The following is an 18,415-nucleotide window of genomic DNA, read 5'->3' on the forward strand; positions in this document are numbered from 1 at the left end:
GCGTGCAGTTGACATGCTGACTGAAGGAATGTCCACCAGTGCTGTTGCCAGAGAACTGAATATTAATTTCTCTAACATAAGCCTCCAACTTTGTTTTAGAGAATTTGGGAGTGCGTCCAACCGACCTCACAACCGCAGACCACGTGTAACCACGCCAGCCCAGGTCCTCCACATCAGGATTCTTCACCTGCGGGATCGTCTGAGATCAGCCACCCGGACAGCTGATGAAACTGGGTTTGCACAACCAAACAATTTCTGCACAAACTGTTAGAGACTGTCTAAGGGAAGCTCATCTGTGTGCTCGTAGTCCTCACCAGGGTCTTGAACTGACTGCAGTTCAGCGTCATACCCGATTTCAGTGGGCAAATACTTACCTTCAAAGGCCACTGGCACGCTGGAGAAGTGTGCTATTCACACATGAATCCCGGTTTCAACTGTACCGGGCAGATGGCAGACAGTGTATGGTGTTGTGTGGGTGAGCAGTTTGCAGATGTCAACATTGTGAACAGAGTGCCCCATGGTGGTGGTGGGGTTATGGTATGGGCAGACATAAGCTACAGACAATGAACACAATTGCATTTTATGTTGTCAATTTGAATGGCCCATTGTCGTGCCATTCATCTGCAGCAATCCAAACGTTTCAGCATGATAATGCACAGGCCCATTCCGCAAGAATCTGTACACAATTCCTGGAAAATGTCCTAGGTCTTCCATGGCCTGCATACTCACTAGACATGTCACCCATTGCGCATGTTTTGAATGCTCTGGATCGAAGTGTACAACAGCGTGTTCTAGTTCCCGCCAATATCCAGCAACTTGCAATGCCATTGAAGAGGATGCCATTGAAGAGGAGTGGGACAACATTCCACATGCCATAATCAACAGCCTGATCAACTCTATGTGAAGAAGAGTTGCATGAGGCAAATGGTGGTCGCACCTGATACTGACTGGTTTTCTGATCCACTCCCCTACCGTTTTTAAGGTATCTGTGACCAACAGATGAATATCTGTATTCCCAGACATGTGAAATCCATAGATGAGGGCCTAATGAATGTATTTCAATTGACTGATTTCCTTATATGAGCTGTAACTCGGTCAAATCTTTGAATTTTTTGCGTGTTGCGTTTATATTTTTGTTCAGTGTATGATTTCTTTCTTTTACCATATCTTGAGAAAATGCAAATGTGTTATCTTCGACACTGTTATGCTAGCAGACAGTGTTTCAACCACATCAAATATGCTTCCAAAACGAACTGAAGTCTTCTCAGAAACGTGTTTCATCAGCTTTTAATTTCCTTAAACCCGGTCAAACTGATGCCATTTGGAGACTTTGCACAGGACCAACCATTCCCCATTTTTTTTGTTATTGCATTCTCCCCGTGTTCCTAAACGAAACCAGTCCACTTCGGGTACAAGTCTAAAATAGTGCTCTGTCTTCTTGAAACGACCGGAGATGCAATTGGCGCGCATGCCAGGCCGAGTTGAGAAATTCGGATGCGCGCCGGAGGCTCTTAGGGGCGGAGCAAACATATTTCGATCCCCGGCCGCGGCATACAAATCGCCACACGACATGCAAGCCGATCTATGCAACAATAGTTAATTAGTTGAGGTCCAACAAATAGGCTTCTTAAATTGTACATACAACGTATAGACTAATTTATATCCAAAGTTAGCATCATCTGTATCAGTTCATTCTATCCAGAACTTGAATCCGAGATGAGGAACCATATTATAAACGGTGTTAATCCATTTGTTGTTCGGGCCTGTCTCAAACATTCCTGGGGAGAATTTAGCTTGAGTACCCAGTGTCACTTCCGACACTGCTTCGAGTGCTTTAGGTACTATTGCCCTTGAGTAGAATCTATCTCCCATCCATGTCTGACTTGTCTGCAGGTTCCACAGGGTTGACTCTGCCTGAGGAGTCGCTGTGTCACCAAAATCAAACACACGGGTATTTGTGGGTCTCCGGGTCCCTTCTTTAGTCGGGGAAGCAACACTTGGTTACAATAGTACTTTAACGGTGTTAACTAGATTAATGCATTCATCCTATCGATGTAAAACATTAGTCTGGCGATCAGTACTGTATTTAGTCTTCTCGGGCAACAAGTTATGACAGAAGAGACGCTGCATGTATAACTATAATTGACAAACAAATGGCCACACCAAATGTTGGAAATTATAATATGGCCTACCAAATGTCGGAAATTAAAAACATACATTTGTGTCAATTAGGGGTGAAACTAGCCAGTGGGCTTTACCGTCCAGAACAGAGTATCAGCAAAATAAATTATTATAGTGGCTCGAAATGCCCAGGTAGCCTACTTTTTTTATGTGATTTGTTTGAGAATCCAACGAAAACATAATCACACAACACCCATGATATGCAAAACTGAGCCCTAGCAGGCCGTGAAAAACGGGCTAAAATGTTTTTACATGCCACAGTATCCGGTCTAATGCCGCGTTCAAATACTAGTCGGAACTAGGATACTCCGAAATGTTCGCTAACTGGTTGTATTTTTACAAGTGCTGATGTCAACCAGTTAGCAAGTCATACATTTCCGAGTTTTCTAGCGGCAACTAGTACGGGAACGCGGAATAAGATTAACATATCCAAGTAGACCGTACGAAGAAGTCTCTGACGTGTTCCAACCTACGGTTTACGGTCTTCACGTTTGTGTACATTCACGTCACTCATTTCAACACGAAGCTAAATGCTAGGCTAACTGTGCTAGGTAGAAGAAAGGGAATGGTGATTTGGCGTAGGTAGAACATTCGTGCCCACTGAGCTTGTATCTTAAACCGTGGGTAGTCCTGGCCCGACCGTACGAGGAAGTTTCCGTTCTCTCGTATCTGTCTGTGATGTACGAATGGGTAGTTGACGGACTATCGTCGCTCTTCGAGCCTATAACCGGGCAAAAACATTCCGGTTGGCCTGGTTTGAACGTTGGCGGGGAAATAGCCTCACAACGGCAGGATAGCAACGCCAGGCCAACCAAAAGGAACTACCAGAGGTCGGTGACTGTCTTGGCGCTAGCACACTATTTGGTGCTGGCACATTTACTGTCTTTGGTGCTAATGTGCTCTGTGTAGCTGTTTATGTAACGCGTTAGTAAGTTAGCTGGCAAACGCTAGCCAGTCAACTAGTTAACTCGGTTACGGGTGACAAGTTAGCTGTTAACTAGCTAGCTAATTATTAGCAACAATTGTTATTCATTCCAGTTGGTGTTAGCTGCTTGCGTCAAAAATAACAAGGCGAGCTAACTTTTTCCTCGCGCCACTTACCAGACATTAGCTAACTAACGTTATTTCCTAACGTTCTAAATAGCAAGGTACTGTAAAAATGAATAAATGTAACATGTAACGAACTGTAGCTAACAAATGTAACTTTACTACCTGGCTAGTTAGTTAGGTAGTTAATGTTCATTGTTGTTGACTAAACGTGTTTACATTCTGTTACAGCGTTCATGTTTCAGAAAATATTAGCCAGAGTGAACCAGTGGCGATCAAGAGAAGGAGAAAAGGTATGGTAACTTACTACCAATAACTTTTAGCCACTGTTTTTATAATTAATTGTCGTTGTAACTAACGTTAGCTAGCTAGTCAGCTTTGAACTGACTTCATGTGTATTGTACTCTCTCATATTGTCATAGACATAATTAGTTTTGTGAAGAAGACTGTAGCAGGGGTGGCTGGGCTGCTGAGACTGAGGAACGCACTGTCTCCTGCCAGCGAGGAACACAGAAGGTACACAGCAAGCCAGGTATGAATGTGTACAAGTGATACATTCTAGTACCTTACGCAACACACTCATAAACCACTGCTCTGACTGAAAGACACATACTGCACAATATTCACATCTGACTATGTCCTAAATCACTCCTATTATGTAGGGCCCTGTGGGCCTGATGGGAATAGATGAACTCCACACCTCATGGATGAGCAGCTCTGATTGGAAAATGGGTGAGTAACGAGGGCTCTGATTGTTTGATCGATAAGGAAGGAGGACAGCTGTGTTGTACATTACAACATCATGGTATATAATATGTGTAACAGCAGAGGGGACAGGTCAAGTGGTTGCTTCAACTTGTTTATCCCTCTTTCCGTGTCTCCAGAGAAACCAACGGTAGGAGGACAGAGAGAGAGGGGGGGGCTGGGCCTCCTCCAGGGAGCCTCTACCCCTCTCCAGGGAGCCTCTACCCCTCTTAGAAAACACATGTAGGCCTCTTCTTCTGTCTACTGCATACTTTCAGTTCTGGGGCTTTAATTAATACAAAGGTTCTACATATGTGGGATGTTCCTCCTGTAAGCGTTGTGTTCTCTGTCTGTCTTGTTTTCAGTGGCTTAGTGCTGGGTCCAGGGAACCCAGACAAAGGGAGAGATGGAGACAAGCCCCAAAGATGCTCCCTCCAGCTCCTTCCCAGTCGGCCTACCCAGGGGGTGAGGGTTGGGACAGGACCCCCCAGCTCAGACCTGCCCACCCCTAACCGCTCCCACAGACAGTGCTTGGCAGTGGAGGAGGTGAGTTAAAAATGAGTTTGAAATGAAAATCAACCCTGTGATTGATCCTGGTTTTTATTAAATGCCACGCCAGGTATGTCAGTAGTAGTCAGCTGTTCTGTTTCCAGGCTCTGAAGGAGAGTGATAAGGAGCACTACAGACGGCTACTGGAGATGGTGTCCGATAAATACAGCAAGAGCCAACCGCTGCCCTTCACACGCACTAAACCCCAGGGGTGAGTGGTGATGGAGAGTGTGAGATTACAGTTTTCATTCCAGTTGTTCCGTTAGCTAGCTTTTACAAACCTCTGTTTTCTTCGCTTCCTCACAGGGAAACATTTACACAGGATGGACATAGAATGGCCATTTTGGGAAGAACCTATGAGTCTGTGACCCCAAAGACAGGACCCCTCAGAGGTAGACTATCACAGCCTCTCTCACCCCCCTTCTCATTTATTGGAAGCTGTTGTCCTAGGCTAATGTATTCTCCTACCTGCAGCCAACCCCAGTGTGTATATGTGGAGAGATGCATCCTCAGCCAAACAAACCAGAGACATGAGAGGAGAGTTGTATCTCAGTAAGCCTCTCAGCGCAGCTGTGGACACACAACCTGCCAGCAATGCAACGGTAGGACACACACTTATGAACTGTAGTAAGGGTGCTAGGAAGAGTCATAAGGCTGCTATGAAGCATCATAAGGTTGTTATAAAGTCTCTCTCCCGCCAGCAGAAGCAGCCAGAGCTGGATCTCTCTGCAGAGGTAGCAGCAAGACTCAACCTGGTGGACAGAGAGACGCCAACACACACTGACACACTCAACAGCACTGAGGAGCTCCCCAGGTTCAGCAAGGTGAGTGTTCCTTTTCCCTGTAACGGTATGTCTGTGTAGTGTGTTGACATATGAGTGTAGGTATTCTATGGGTCTGTTTTCATTCTGTTTATTTGAAACTGTGTGTGTGTGTAGGAGATGGCTGTGGAGGTGAGTCGTGCCCTGTCCCAGAGGGATCCTAACCTGGTCCTGAGCTCAGCCTTCAAGCTATGCATCACACAGAGAGACCTGGCTTCTCTACAGGAAGGGAGCTGGCTCAATGATGAGGTGTGTATGGTTGTTGGCTGTTAAGTTTGAGGTTGTTGGTGTGTGCGTTAGTGAGGGTATGTGTGTGTGTGTGCCTGCATGAGAGAGAGAGAGAGAAAGAGAGAAAGAGAAGGATAGATGTACGCGTGTGTGTGTCTAACAAAAAAATTCTCCCTCTGTGTCTCAGGTGATTAACTTCTACCTGTCCCTAGTGATGACTCGTAGCAGTAGTGCAGGGCAAGGGCTGAAGGTCTACTCCTTCAGTACTTTCTTCTTCCCCAAACTACATGGAGGGGGGCACACCGCCGTGAAGCGATGGACCAAAGCTGTGGACCTCTTCCAGTATGACATCATCCTGGTTCCGCTGCACCTGGGAATCCACTGGTCACTGGCTGTAAATCTCCCCAGATTGACGGGGCTTCATTCACTTTAGAATAGTGGTCACCAACCTGTCGATCACAGCCGACTGGTCGATCTCCAAGGCATTCCTAGTCGATCACCAAACATTTCTGCACTTGATTCAGCAGCCCTAGTGCTGGGAAGGTTGTGTTCACATTTTGAACCATTTTATGTGTTTGAAGGTAGATCTCCGCCTACCCGGCAGGCCCATAGAGCAAATCAAGTGCACCTATAGGCAATGTTCCCTCTAAGCTGCGCACTGAAATATCAGCCTGCGCAGAGAAGCACGAGATTGAACTTCACTCAACTTTCTAGAGTTTACACTATCAACGTTTCCCTTTACTGTGCAATACTAGCCACTTTCAATGCAACACACCGAAACACAATGAACTATGCAAGACTTATTACTATGCAAAACTAACTATGCAAGTGATTTTGTTGTAGGCAGAATGCGGCATAGTAGGATTCTATTGCGTTGACACGCACGACTCAGCCCATACTCTTCACAGACTGGTGCGGCATAACCAATCAGCAATGCAGCAGGCCTATTTGCAAATAGACCATTGCCATACATGGATCTGTGCCATTTACTTTGAACTGGACTGTGTTTACAGCATGAGAGGTCGTGAGTAGATCCGCTTGTTTTGAAACAAACGTTTGAAATGTCTGAAGAACATTGGCAGAGCAATTCAAGCATAGCCAATATGCAGTGATGGTGTGTTGGGCCTATAGCCTACTATAGCACAACCCTCATTGCTACATAATTGTTTTTAATTGGTTAATGTTGCATAGGCTTAATTTTTTTTAAGTCATGTTAAAAATACAAAAATCTGAGCGGTAGATCTTGGCTTGCATTTTGACTCAAAGTGATCGTGATTCAAAAAAGGTTGGTGACCACTGCTTTAGAAAGTCCGCTGGTCCTTCTCTGTGGTCTTTGTAGATACCTGTGGACTTTGTTTATTTCCGTTTCCCTCTCTAGGTGATCAACTTTAACTCCAGGACCGTGAGGTCTTATGACTCTATGGGACAGAGACATGATGACATCTGCAGCCTCTTACTGTGAGTCCTCAGTCCCCTTCCAGTAATCATTTGGTTTGACAAAAGTACCTGTAATCTGATGGCCATCTTTTTTGTCATTTCATTCTGTAATCCTGTTACATGTATTTGGTTCGTCCAACCCTGTTCAGGCTGTACCTGAGAGAGGAGCACAAGGCCAGGAAGGACCAGGATCTGGATGAGTGCAAGTGGACAGTGGACAGCTTGAGGGCCAGCGTAAATTACCCTAGACAGAAATACATATCTAATCATCTTTGTTGTTCTTATTTTGTCTTGAATGTATACAGAGTGCATCTAGGGCTGTCAGAAATAGCATCTGTTCTCTAGTGATTTGCTTTTCACCAGGATCCCTCACGTGTGTGTGTGTGTGTGTGTAGGAGATCCCTCAGCAGAAGAATGGCAGTGACTGTGGAGTGTTTGCCTGTAAATATGCTGACTACATCGCCCAGGGGTGGCCTCTCACCTTCCGACAGGTACATAGGCCGTCGCAGGCTATCATACTCACTCAGTGTACACTCGTACAATCTCTTTTTCACTCACACACTGTCTCTCACTCTCCTCAGTGTCACATGCCCCTGTTCAGGAAACTGATGATCTGGGAGATTCTCAACCAGAGGCTTCTGTAGGACTACACAACTACATAAAAATAAATTACAGCTGCAAAACAACCATTACAACAGAAATGATAACAAACAACGACAACAGACATGACTACTACACAGCCTCCAAACTACAACAGGAAGGACAACTACAGCGAACAGCTAAGCACAAAAGCAATAAATAAAAAATAATAATACATTTAAAAAAGGACTTGAAGGACCAAAGCTATGGACCACAGAATGACCTCTTACCCTCTATCAGTGGGTAGAAGTGCAGTCCTTGTAGTGAAGATAGGGTGGGTGTTCTCCGAAGCATAGAGGATACAAAGGAATTGTTTGGAATTGATAGTGTGTTCAGATACAGCCTGAAGTGCCTTGGACTCCAGAGAGCGTCTCTGTCATACTTATAGAAAACACTAAATGGGGAATCAGTTAGACACTTGAAAATCCCTGCTGTCGTAGATGCAAACTTAAATTTAAAACAAGCTTTCTGTGTGAAACCAGAGTGTTTGTTAATGTTGTGTGTGTGTATATTTATATATAATGTCTATATTAGGTACTTTTATTTTTATGACTAGTAGAAAGTGGAGTGACAACTGAGGCATATGTTATGAGTGTTGTTGAATGTGTTAATTTATGGTTGAATCGTCATTGAGGAGGAGAAGGCTGCATGTGTGTGTACTATATTTATGTAAATAGATATTTTTTGACTGAAACGTTTGTGTGCGTAGCTGCTTTCATTTTGGCTGGACTGGAAGAGAGACCGGTGTGTGAGGTGTGCCATCTCAAGCAGAGCAGGACACCATCTTAATCCCTCACCACCACTAACAGATATGGACAAATAATTTCAATCCTAAATGTGTAACAATAGTTTATTTATTTGATGCGGAAGGCTTTTCTTTTATGGCATGTATATAATTTAATCCAGCAGTAACAGCATCTGTGTAGACGTTTTTGCCATGAACTTTATAACAGTTCTATTGGATTGTATGAGTTTTCGTTAAAGGCATGTAGAGAAGAATTTCTAATGAGTCTGTACTGCTTTAGCTTGGGTCTGCCTCCGAAATTGCTCCCTATGACTCAAAGTGGTGCACGATATAGGGTTCCATTTCCAATAGGCCCTTGGCCATAAAGCTATATGTGCTTTAGCTTACACACCTGTAGTGTTCAGTGTGATGGTAAACCTGTAGCTAACATGTATGGGACGGCAAAAGAAGCTGAGTTGGCTAAAGCGCCTACAAATCTAGGACCAGGCTAGTACCACTTATGCATGGGTCATTACACTGCGTATTACGTTGCGTGTATTTCTGCTGCTGTTATTCATGTGTGTGCATAGAGCCGTGCTGACAACCTCAGTCATATTTTTGTATATAATAAAGGTCAGAAGGAAAGAAATGGATCAGCTTGTGTTATTGACTAATCACTGTCAAATGTCAATTATGAGTGTGAATGGCATGTAATGCTTTGGGTGGGGGGGGGGTATACTTTGTTTATGGAAGATGTACACAAGAGCTATGTTTCATTATACTCCAAACCTACAGGTGGCAGTATTGTGACTGGGCGTCTAGTCGACCATTTTTCTTTAGTAGGAAGGAGAAGCCCCGCGCATGCGTGACTGCACATAAGGACCATCGAAACACACCGACTTCTACGCTATATTACTTTCAAGAGTTATCCTACCTAAAGTAGTTTGAAATGTAATGTCTTTGCCGTAATCTATGTTTGATATACCTTATAAAAGGCCGTATTTGTGTGATCGCTAGTGCAAGTTCGTTGTTCTTCTGTGGTACTGTAGTTTGTTTGCAATATTTCGCATGTAGCTGGCGGGAAGTGAAAATGTTATCATATATCTCCCTTTACGATATTTTCATCAATTAGCCAATGGAAGGTGTTTTTTAACCAGGGCGTTCCGCACTTAATGTTTTTGAAAATCACGGTCGATTAATGTGAGAAAAGTACTTACACCGGGGCTTTTTCTGGATGGTAGCGTCCCACTGGAAGGATCCGCTGTGAGTCTGCTTTGTTTCTCAAACCATACATACATTTTATCTGCTCCCCCACAGGAGAATTGTATGTTTAACAATTGCAATGTGAGTTTTATTAATGGGATATCAGTCTTCGATTAACAACCATCAGCTCCTTTTTTGTCCCCTTTGAAGCGCTCTGACATTACCACCACAATGTCTCAGTCAGAGACGTGTTGCATTTGTGGGGTGAGGTTTGTGAGGGGGCCCAAGGGTTACAACAGGAGGAAAGTCACCACGCTGACAAGCCCCAAGACCTTCCAGCTAGTCTTTGACATCACTCCTGATGACTCATCCTTTCTCTGCTGGGTCTGTCTTGGTGTGCTCAGAAGGAAAACCAAGCAGGATGGGAAGCTTTGGACTTGGTCAGATTTGCCAACAAATGTTGGCAGACCTCGAAAGCCCAGTGCCAAAATACCAAGTTCATCCACAACTTTATCCAATCAAACTCCAATTAGATCCAACCCATCTTCTTTATCCATAGAGGAGTGCATTGCTTCTAAAAAAAACAAACGGAGGCCAGTTCGTCAGTGGGACGGGGAAAAATGGACCACCATGACTTCTCGTTCCCCAGAATCCCATTCAACGACCATCAGACGACCTCAAACTCCCATAGCCCCAACCACGCACTCTTTAACACCATCAAAGCAAGTAAATTCCTCAACATTATCAAGTCACACTTCAAATCAGAACAGTTCCCTGTTCTCCTTTGGAGAGCAGACAACAAAAAGACATCCGAAGGCACCCCAATCTACAACACACTCCACACTCCTGTCTCCCTTCCCCGTTGACGAAGGTATAAGGCCCAAGAAGAAGAAGCTCCCTTTCTCCAAGACTAAGCAGAGCTATGGGTTTGGACCTCATGCCAAGGCCCTGCATTACATGCACAGCCACCAGCACCTGAAGGCCTTCAGGTCCTTGATGAAGACCAAAGCTAGAGAAGCCATGACCCTTTTCCTCGCCGAGGTCATCGCCCAGGAGGTAATTGTTTTAACATAATTCATTTAAAGAGTATTTGTTTATAGGCTACCTGCAGTTTATGGCTCATCAGGTGTGAGTGTGTCGTTTGTAAGTCGCTCTGGATAAGAGCGTCTGCTAAATGACTTAAATGTAATGTAATGTAATGTTGTTGACGATAGATGTGTTTGGCAAAGAAATGTACGTGTCCATCTGTCTGATTTACCAGAGTAAGGTATTGATGAACGACCAACGTGGGCCATTGCGTCAGCCGCTGACTGAGGCGAGTGTGAGTGGGTTTTCCTGGGACGCGGTTCTAGCATGGGGGGAAGAAAAGGCCCCCATGACCCTGGCATGTCTTAGGGCCATGTTCCCCAAACCCAACACCATCAGGACACGGGTTATGATGGGAGCAAGGAAAACGAAACGGTGAGAGAAGAAGAGAGAATCAATTAATAATCATTGATTGTAGGCACTTTTCCAGATAATCAAAGCATTTCTATTGTATGGGGGTCACAACAGTTAGCTGGCTTTTCTTAAAATGTTTACATTTAAAATTCTGTTTTATACTTGAACTCAACCCTGGAAAATGAAATAAATGGTTCCACAGGGCTGAATTATGTGACTGCTGTTCATTATTAATGACTTGCTCTCTGTGTGCATGAAGCATAATTTGGTTATAACATGTTTTCCGTTGATATCTTTTGAAGTCCGAGGACAGAAGAGGACGCAGGTGATGTAGTCAGCCAGAGGGCGGGGCTTATCTTGGCCATCGTCCTCTACACCTCCATGCAGAAGTGTAACTTCATCCAGGCCTCTCTGGGGGTCGAGTTCTGGAAACAAGGCTGTCCTCTCAGCGTGTTCAAAGCCCTCAGTGCCCTGGGGGTGTGTCCCAGTGCTGCCTCCACCAGGAGACACGCAGAGAGGCTGACAACTGGCTTTGATCCACCTCAGCAGGACCGGACAGAGGGGGTGGAGGAGGAGCCTGGGGTAAGTTTTACTCCCTCAGGAGAAAAAGTGATCTGTTTGTTTACTTTTGTATGTCTCTTTGTGTCTGTGTATTAAATGAGCTTTGAAAATTTCCCCTTGATTTGTTCTGGTGTGGTTCTAATTCATTTGTGATCCCTGCAGGACTCCTTTTGTAGATCTGAGGATGAGAGTCTGACTCTGAGTTGTTCTGAAGAGTATCCCAGTTCCTCCCCAACCCAGTCTCTGAACTGGTTCTCGGACCAATCCCACTCCAGAGACGGGTAAGAACCATTTCCTGGGGGGAGTAGTTTCTAGTAGTGTGGTTGCGCAAAATTAGCAGTCCGTAGCTACGCTTTTGGTAACCACAAAGTCTGTACATAAAACTACCTCGCACAGAAAGGTGGGATTAACTGGAGGTAATTTTGAGATTCTTATCTATTTATCTATGTGCGCTCAGGTCCTGGTCCGATCAGAGTTCCAGACCTGACTCCAGGTGAGAGTCTTGTGTTTTTGATGTGTTTTTGTTTGATGATGATCCCTCTCTCCTTGTGCCCCCTGACCTTTGCCCTGTCGTGTCCACTGCAGGAGCGACGACCACCAAGGCCCTACTCAGAGGCCTGACTCCCGGGAGTACCAGAATCTGATCAAAGAACATGGTTACCACAAAGTCCAGAAGTAAGTGATCCTCTACAGAGCTGTAGTAATCAAACTGAATTTTGGTTGAGGACCTGTGTATATACACTGCTCAAAAAAATAAAGGGAACACTTAAACAACACAATGTAACTCCAAGTCAATCACACTTCTGTGAAATCAAACTGTCCACTTAGGAAGCAACACTGATTGACAATAAATTTCAGCAGGCCACAAATGTGCATGTGTCTGCTCAAACGGTCAGAAACAGACTCCATGAGGGTGGTATGAGGGCCCGACGTCCACAGGTGGGGGTTGTGCTTACAGCCCAACATCGTGCAGGACGTTTGGCATTTGCCAGAGAACACCAAGATTGGCAAATTCGACACTGGCGCCCTGTGCTCTTCACAGATGAAAGCAGGTTCACACTGAGCACGTGACAGAGTCTGGAGACGCCGTGGAGAACGTTCTGCTGCCTGCAACATCCTCCAGCATGACCGGTTTGGCGATGGGTCAGTCATGTTGTGGGGTGGCATTTCTTTGGGGGGCCGCACAGCCCTCCATGTGCTCGCCAGAGGTAGCCTGACTGCCAATAGGTACCGAGATGAGATCCTCAGACCCCTTGTGAGACCATATGCTGACATGCACATTTGTGGCCTGCTGGAGGTCATTTTGCAGGGCTCTGGCAGTGCACCTCCTTGCACAAAGGTGGAGGTAGTGGTCCTGCTGCTGTGTTGTTGCCCTCCTACGGCCTCCTCCACATCTCCTGATGTACTGGCCTGTTTCCTGGTAGCGCCTCCATGCTCTGGACACTATGCTGACAGACACAGCAAACCTTTTTGCCACAGCTCACATTGATGTGCCATCCTGGATGAACTGCACTACCTGAGCCACTTGTGTGGGTTGTAGACTCCGTCTCATGCTACCACTAGAGTGAGAGCACCGCCAGCATTCAAAAGTGACCAAAACATCAGCCAGGAAGCATAGGAACTGAGAAGTGGTGTGTGGTCACCACCTGCAGAATCACTCCTTTTTGGGGGGTGTCTTGCTAATTGCCTATAATTTCCACCTTTTGTCTATTCCATTTGCACAACAGCATGTGAAATTTATTGTCAATCAGTGTTGCTTCCTAAGTGGACAGTTTGATTTCACAGAAGTGTGATTGACTTGGAGTTACATTGTGTTGTTTAAGTGTTCCCTTTATTTTTTTGAGCAGTGTAGGTTGTCACGTTAACCATTTGCTCTTATCTCAAGGATATAACCTACTAGTGTCTTCCTGTCCCTCTCATGCCTTTACAGACCTACATTGAGTCGATGGGCGAAGAACAGTGAGGACAAAAGGGAGGCAAAGGAAAAACCTGTTCAAAACCCCAAGAGAAGGAAGATGACGAAAAAGAAACCTGCTCAATCGCCTCCAGTAGTAAACGCAACTGGCGCGCACCGTTCAGACATGGAGACTTCTCAAGTAAGTAAGGTAAACACTGAACCCGTTCAAACGTCTCAAGTAGAAAACACACACGTGGAACCCGTTCAACTCAACGATACAAACAAGAAACCTGCTCATATAAGTGAGACAAATGTACAACTTGCTCAAATGTCTGTAATGAGCGAGACAAACATGGAACAAATTAAAATGCCCAAAAGAGGCAGGCCAAGGAAGGAACTTGCTCAAATGTCTGTAATGAGCGAGACAAACATGGAACAAATGAAGATTCCTAAAAGAGGCAGGCCAAGGAAGGAACTTGCTCAAATGTCTCTAATGAGCGAGACAAACATGGAACAACATATAATGCCCAAAAGAGGCAGGCCAAGGAAGGAACTTGCTCAAGTAAGTGAAACAAACATAGAACACACTCAAACTCCACAAATAACCGACACACACTTGGAACCTGTTCACAAGCTCAGAAGTCCAAGGAAGAAACCTGTCCAAACGCCCCAGGTAACTGACACACAAAACAAACCCATTCAAGTAACCAATACAGACATTAAACTTGCTGAGACAAACAAAGAATCTGTTGTACAGGCCAAGAATGGGAGGCCAAAGAAGGGATTCGTTCAAATTCCACAATTAACCGACACTTGCATGGAACCCATTCCGGTAAGCGAGGTAAACGCGGACACCACTTTAATGCCCAGTAGCATGAGATCAAGGAAGAGACCCAGACGAGTTCCCCAAGTATCCGGCACAAACAAGGAACAAACTCAAATGCCCAAAATAACCAAAACCAACAAGGAATCCTTCAAAATGCTTCAGAAAATGGACACACACATGGCACCTGCTGTAACATCTAAAAGAGGGAGGACAAGGAAGGGACCAATTGAAATATCTCAAGAAACCGACTTGCACACAGAAGCCGGTCTAATGCCTCAAGCTGGTGAAATGAATCAGCAACGTATCGAAGGACGGGAAATAAATAAAGAACCCGCTGAACCCCAAAAACTCACTGGAAAGCCGAAAGTAAATCAGACAAAGAAAGTACCTGCAAAGACACCTGAAGAACTAGATCAAATGAAATTTATTACAAAGCGCAAAAGAGGCAGGCCAAGGAAAGAACTTGCTCAAGTAATCCACACAAGCAAGGAAACCCCTTTAATGCATAAAATAAGCAAAACAGGCAAAGAACCTGCTCTTACCCGGGAAATAAAAATTATTGTCAATAGGATGGAAAGCTGTAGTGCTGCTGAAATGCCCCAAATACGTGAGATGAACAATGAACCTGTTCAAGTAAGTGTGGAAAACTTTGAACCTGTTCAAAGACTGAGTGGGAGGTCAATGGAGGGACTCGTTCAAATGCCCCAATTAAGCTGCACGGACATGGAACCTGGTAAGTTAGGCAGGACCATCATTGAAACTACTTCAACGGCAGAAAGTACTGACAAAGAATCCGTTCAAAGGCCTCAAGCAAACGAAACAAATGCAGAACTTGCTCAAACGTCTCAGATAATGGAAACGATAAAGGAACACGTTCAAGTAACCAACACAGACAAGGAAACCGCTTCCGTGCCCAGAAGAAGCTGCACAGACACGGAACTTGCTAAAAGGTACAAAATGAGTGACTTTCAGACCCGGGTAATAAGAATAGTTGACACTAGGATGAGGGCAAACAAAGAATCTGTTTCAATGCCTCATGTACACGACACAAACCAGGACCCTGAACCTGCTGCAACACCTGAAATAAGCGACACAAACAATCAATCCACGCGAGTGATCAGAATAGTTGTTAACAGGAGGATACCGGCAGACATATGTAGTCACACCCGGAAAAGCCTGGAGTGTCTGGCTGAGGTAGCGGCCAAATGTGCTCCATTAGATGTTCAATCTGCCGAAGAGGATGGATAGATAGGTAGACGCATGTTACTTATCATTATAACAAACTTCACAACATGACGTCTCAGAAAGAAAAACATTTCTAATAGGGTATAACCCTAACCTGAGGGGTGGGGAATAGTCTGCAATCAAATGTCTTCTTCTGTTTTCGTTTTACTGTAATTGAACATACCAGGCCTTTGTTTTAGCAATTGTCTTCTCCACCTTGTTCACTTGATATGTACATAATCCCAGCAACAGTCTTTTGTGTTTTTGTCATTGTGTCCACTGTGGATTTAGTGTATTTGTTAATCTTATCCCATTTTGTATTTAGTTGTTCTGGTTGTACTTCTGTGTTTGTTGACAATGTAATAAAATGTTGTGTTTTGTACTAAGGGAATTACTGCAGTCTTAGTATCCATGCTAATTTCAGGGTATTTGTTTTCGTTACACTTACAAATGTTATTTGACTAAAAGCAAAGACTAAACCAAAACAGATTTGCCCACTAATCTTTAAATTGGTAGGAAACAACCACAGTGTTTATCTTGACTCAAGGCTTTTCCTTTCATACTGTTTTTGATGTATACATTCTTGCAATAATATCCTGTGATAATTTTGTGTATATTACTGTTGTCTCATGTAAAAACGAAGCTCACAGAATAAACAGTACAATTGTATACATGGATACCAATGCTTCATAATAAAACATATTTGAAACTAGAAAAACAACCACAGTGAGATTCAAGCCTCAGGCATCAACAACATTAGAACCAGTGACCTGGTCCCTACCTCTGTAGCTAGTCCACGGCGCCATCAGGGGTAGGGACAACCTTTGTTTTTTCACATATTTGAAGCTGTTCTATCGGTTAGTCTTTTCGAATTTTGTTAGATTAGAAAAGTGAAGTGTATATTGGGTAAGGTTGGAGAACAAAAGTTGAAATCCAGAAGGTAAATGTTGAACTTTTGTTGCACACATCCAGATGATGCTGCGTACCATTTTGGACAATGACGCTGTACGTGTGATCTAGGCCTAAAAGCCTTCTAATATTTGACTCAGACCCTCGATCACACCTACAGCATCATCAATCAATCCAGTGTATTTATAAAGCCCTTTTTACATTGGCCAATGTCACAAATTGCTATACAGAAACCCAGCCTAAAACTCCAAACAGCAAGCACTGTGGCTAGGAAAAACTCCCTAGAAAGGCAGGAACCTAGGAAGAAACCTAGAGAGGAACCAGGCTCTGAGGGGTGGCCAGTCCTCTTCTGGCTGTGCCGGTTGGAGAGTATAACAGAACATGGCCAAGATGTTCAAACGTTTATAGATGACCAGTAGGGTCAAATAATAATAATTACAGTGGTTGTCGAGGGTGCAATTGGTCAGCACCTCGGGAGTAAATGTCAGTTGGCTTTTCATAGCCGATAATTCAGCTTTTGAGACAGCAGGTGCGGTAGAGAGAGAGAGTCGAAAACAGCAGGTCCGGGACAAGGTAGAACATCCGGTAAACAGGTCAGGGTTCCATAGCCGCAGGCAGAACAGTTGAAACTGGAGCAGCAGCACGACCAGGTGGACTGGGGACAGCAAAGGGTCATCTGGCCAGGTAGTCCTGAGGCATGGTCCTAGGGCTCAGATCCTCAGAGAGAAGAGAGCGAATTAGAGGGACCATACTTAAATTCACACAGGACACCGGATAAGACAGGAGAAATACTCCAGATATAACAGACTGACCCTAGCTCCCTGACACATTAGCTATTGCAGCATAAATACTGGAGGCTGAGACAGGAGGGGTCGGGAGACACTGTGGCCCCGTCCGACGATACCCCCGGACAGAACCAACCAGGCAGGATGTAACCCCACCCACTTTGCCAAGGCACAGCCCCCACACCACTGAAGGGATATCAACAGACCACCAACTTACTATTCTGAAACAAGGCCGAGTATAGCTCACGAAGATCTCCCCCATGGCACGAACCCGGGGGTGGCGCCAACCCAGACAGGAAGATCACATCAGTGACTCAACCCGTTCAAGTGACGCACCCCTCGTAGGGACGGCATGGAAGAGCACCAGTAAGCCAGTGACTCAGCCCCCATAATAGGGTTAGAGGCAGAGAATTCCAGTGGAGAGAGGGGAACCGGCCAGGCAGAGACTCTCACATGGATAGGCAGACCATTCCATTAAAATTGAGCTCTATAGGAGAAAGCCCTGCCTCCAGCTGTTTGTTTAGAAATTCTAGGGGCAATAAGGAGGCCTGCGTCTTGTGACCGTAGCGTATGTGTAAGTATGTACAGCAGGACCAAATCGGGAAAGATAGGTAGGAGCAAGCCCATGTAATGCTTTGTAGGTTAGCAGTAAAACCTTGAAATCTCTTGTTCAGATATTGGTAAGTGGACTGGAGGCAGGGCATGAAAGGGATAATGAATCCAGTTGTTTGTGTCATCCGTTTCGGGAAAGTACCTGCATAATTGCGTACCAAACTCACTCGTGCTTCACTATATCACATTTGACATTGTCCTTAAGCTTGCGTTAATTTGCACACAAAAAATCATACAATGATGGAAAGACCTGTGTGTTGTCCATGTTAATGCAGACAGAAAGAGCTCCAACTTCTTAATCATAGCCTAAATTTTGTCCCGCACATTTAATATAGTTGCGGAGAGTCCCTGTAATTCAGATCATTCAGGCAAGAAAAAACATCACCCAGATAGGCCAGTCGTGTGAGAAACTCGTCATCACGCAAGGGGCCAGACAAGTGAAAACTTTAAGCTCGTCTCTCAATTAAAAAAAAAAAAAACTGTCAATACTTCTCCCCTTGATAACCAGCGCACTTCTGTATGATGTAAAAGCGTTACATGGTCGCTGCCCATATCATTGCATAGTGCAGAAAATACATGAGTTCAGGG

The 18,415-nt window shown here is 44.7% G+C and overlaps 2 protein-coding genes across 5 annotated transcripts; both read left to right on the plus strand.

Moving 5' to 3' along the window:
• The first annotated feature begins 2,504 nt into the window (after positions 1–2,504).
• LOC129840556 (sentrin-specific protease 2-like) lies at positions 2,505–9,023 on the plus strand. 3 transcript variants are annotated; one of them, XM_055908515.1, is made up of 16 exons: positions 2,505–3,011; positions 3,460–3,521; positions 3,651–3,760; positions 3,891–3,960; positions 4,113–4,215; positions 4,338–4,518; positions 4,626–4,732; positions 4,828–4,913; positions 4,996–5,123; positions 5,223–5,345; positions 5,460–5,591; positions 5,758–5,964; positions 6,949–7,028; positions 7,157–7,241; positions 7,403–7,498; positions 7,589–9,023. In XM_055908515.1, the coding sequence occupies exons 1-16, from the start codon at positions 2,860–2,862 to the stop codon at positions 7,649–7,651; spliced, it is 1,785 nt and encodes a 594-aa protein (XP_055764490.1). In that variant the 5' UTR covers positions 2,505–2,859; the 3' UTR covers positions 7,652–9,023. The 3 variants fall into 3 exon arrangements, with proteins under 3 accessions (XP_055764490.1, XP_055764491.1, XP_055764492.1); XM_055908516.1 differs by having other exon boundaries at positions 2,506–3,011; positions 5,226–5,345; XM_055908517.1 differs by lacking the exon at positions 5,758–5,964 and having other exon boundaries at positions 2,506–3,011.
• A 202-nt stretch (positions 9,024–9,225) lies between these two features.
• On the plus strand, positions 9,226–16,198 carry LOC129840404 (uncharacterized). 2 transcript variants are annotated; one of them, XM_055908247.1, is made up of 8 exons: positions 9,226–9,633; positions 9,784–10,629; positions 10,835–11,034; positions 11,316–11,595; positions 11,737–11,855; positions 12,032–12,067; positions 12,160–12,249; positions 13,505–16,198. In XM_055908247.1, exons 2-8 carry the CDS (start codon positions 9,805–9,807, stop codon positions 15,543–15,545), a joined length of 3,591 nt encoding a protein of 1,196 aa, XP_055764222.1. In that variant the 5' UTR covers positions 9,226–9,633; positions 9,784–9,804; the 3' UTR covers positions 15,546–16,198. The 2 variants fall into 2 exon arrangements, with proteins under 2 accessions (XP_055764222.1, XP_055764223.1); XM_055908248.1 differs by lacking the exon at positions 12,032–12,067 and having other exon boundaries at positions 9,226–10,629.
• Positions 16,199–18,415: the final 2,217 nt, after the last annotated feature.

The sequence above is a fragment of the Salvelinus fontinalis genome, chromosome 41, assembly GCF_029448725.1.
Source record: "Salvelinus fontinalis isolate EN_2023a chromosome 41, ASM2944872v1, whole genome shotgun sequence".
Lineage (NCBI taxonomy): Eukaryota > Metazoa > Chordata > Actinopteri > Salmoniformes > Salmonidae > Salvelinus > Salvelinus fontinalis.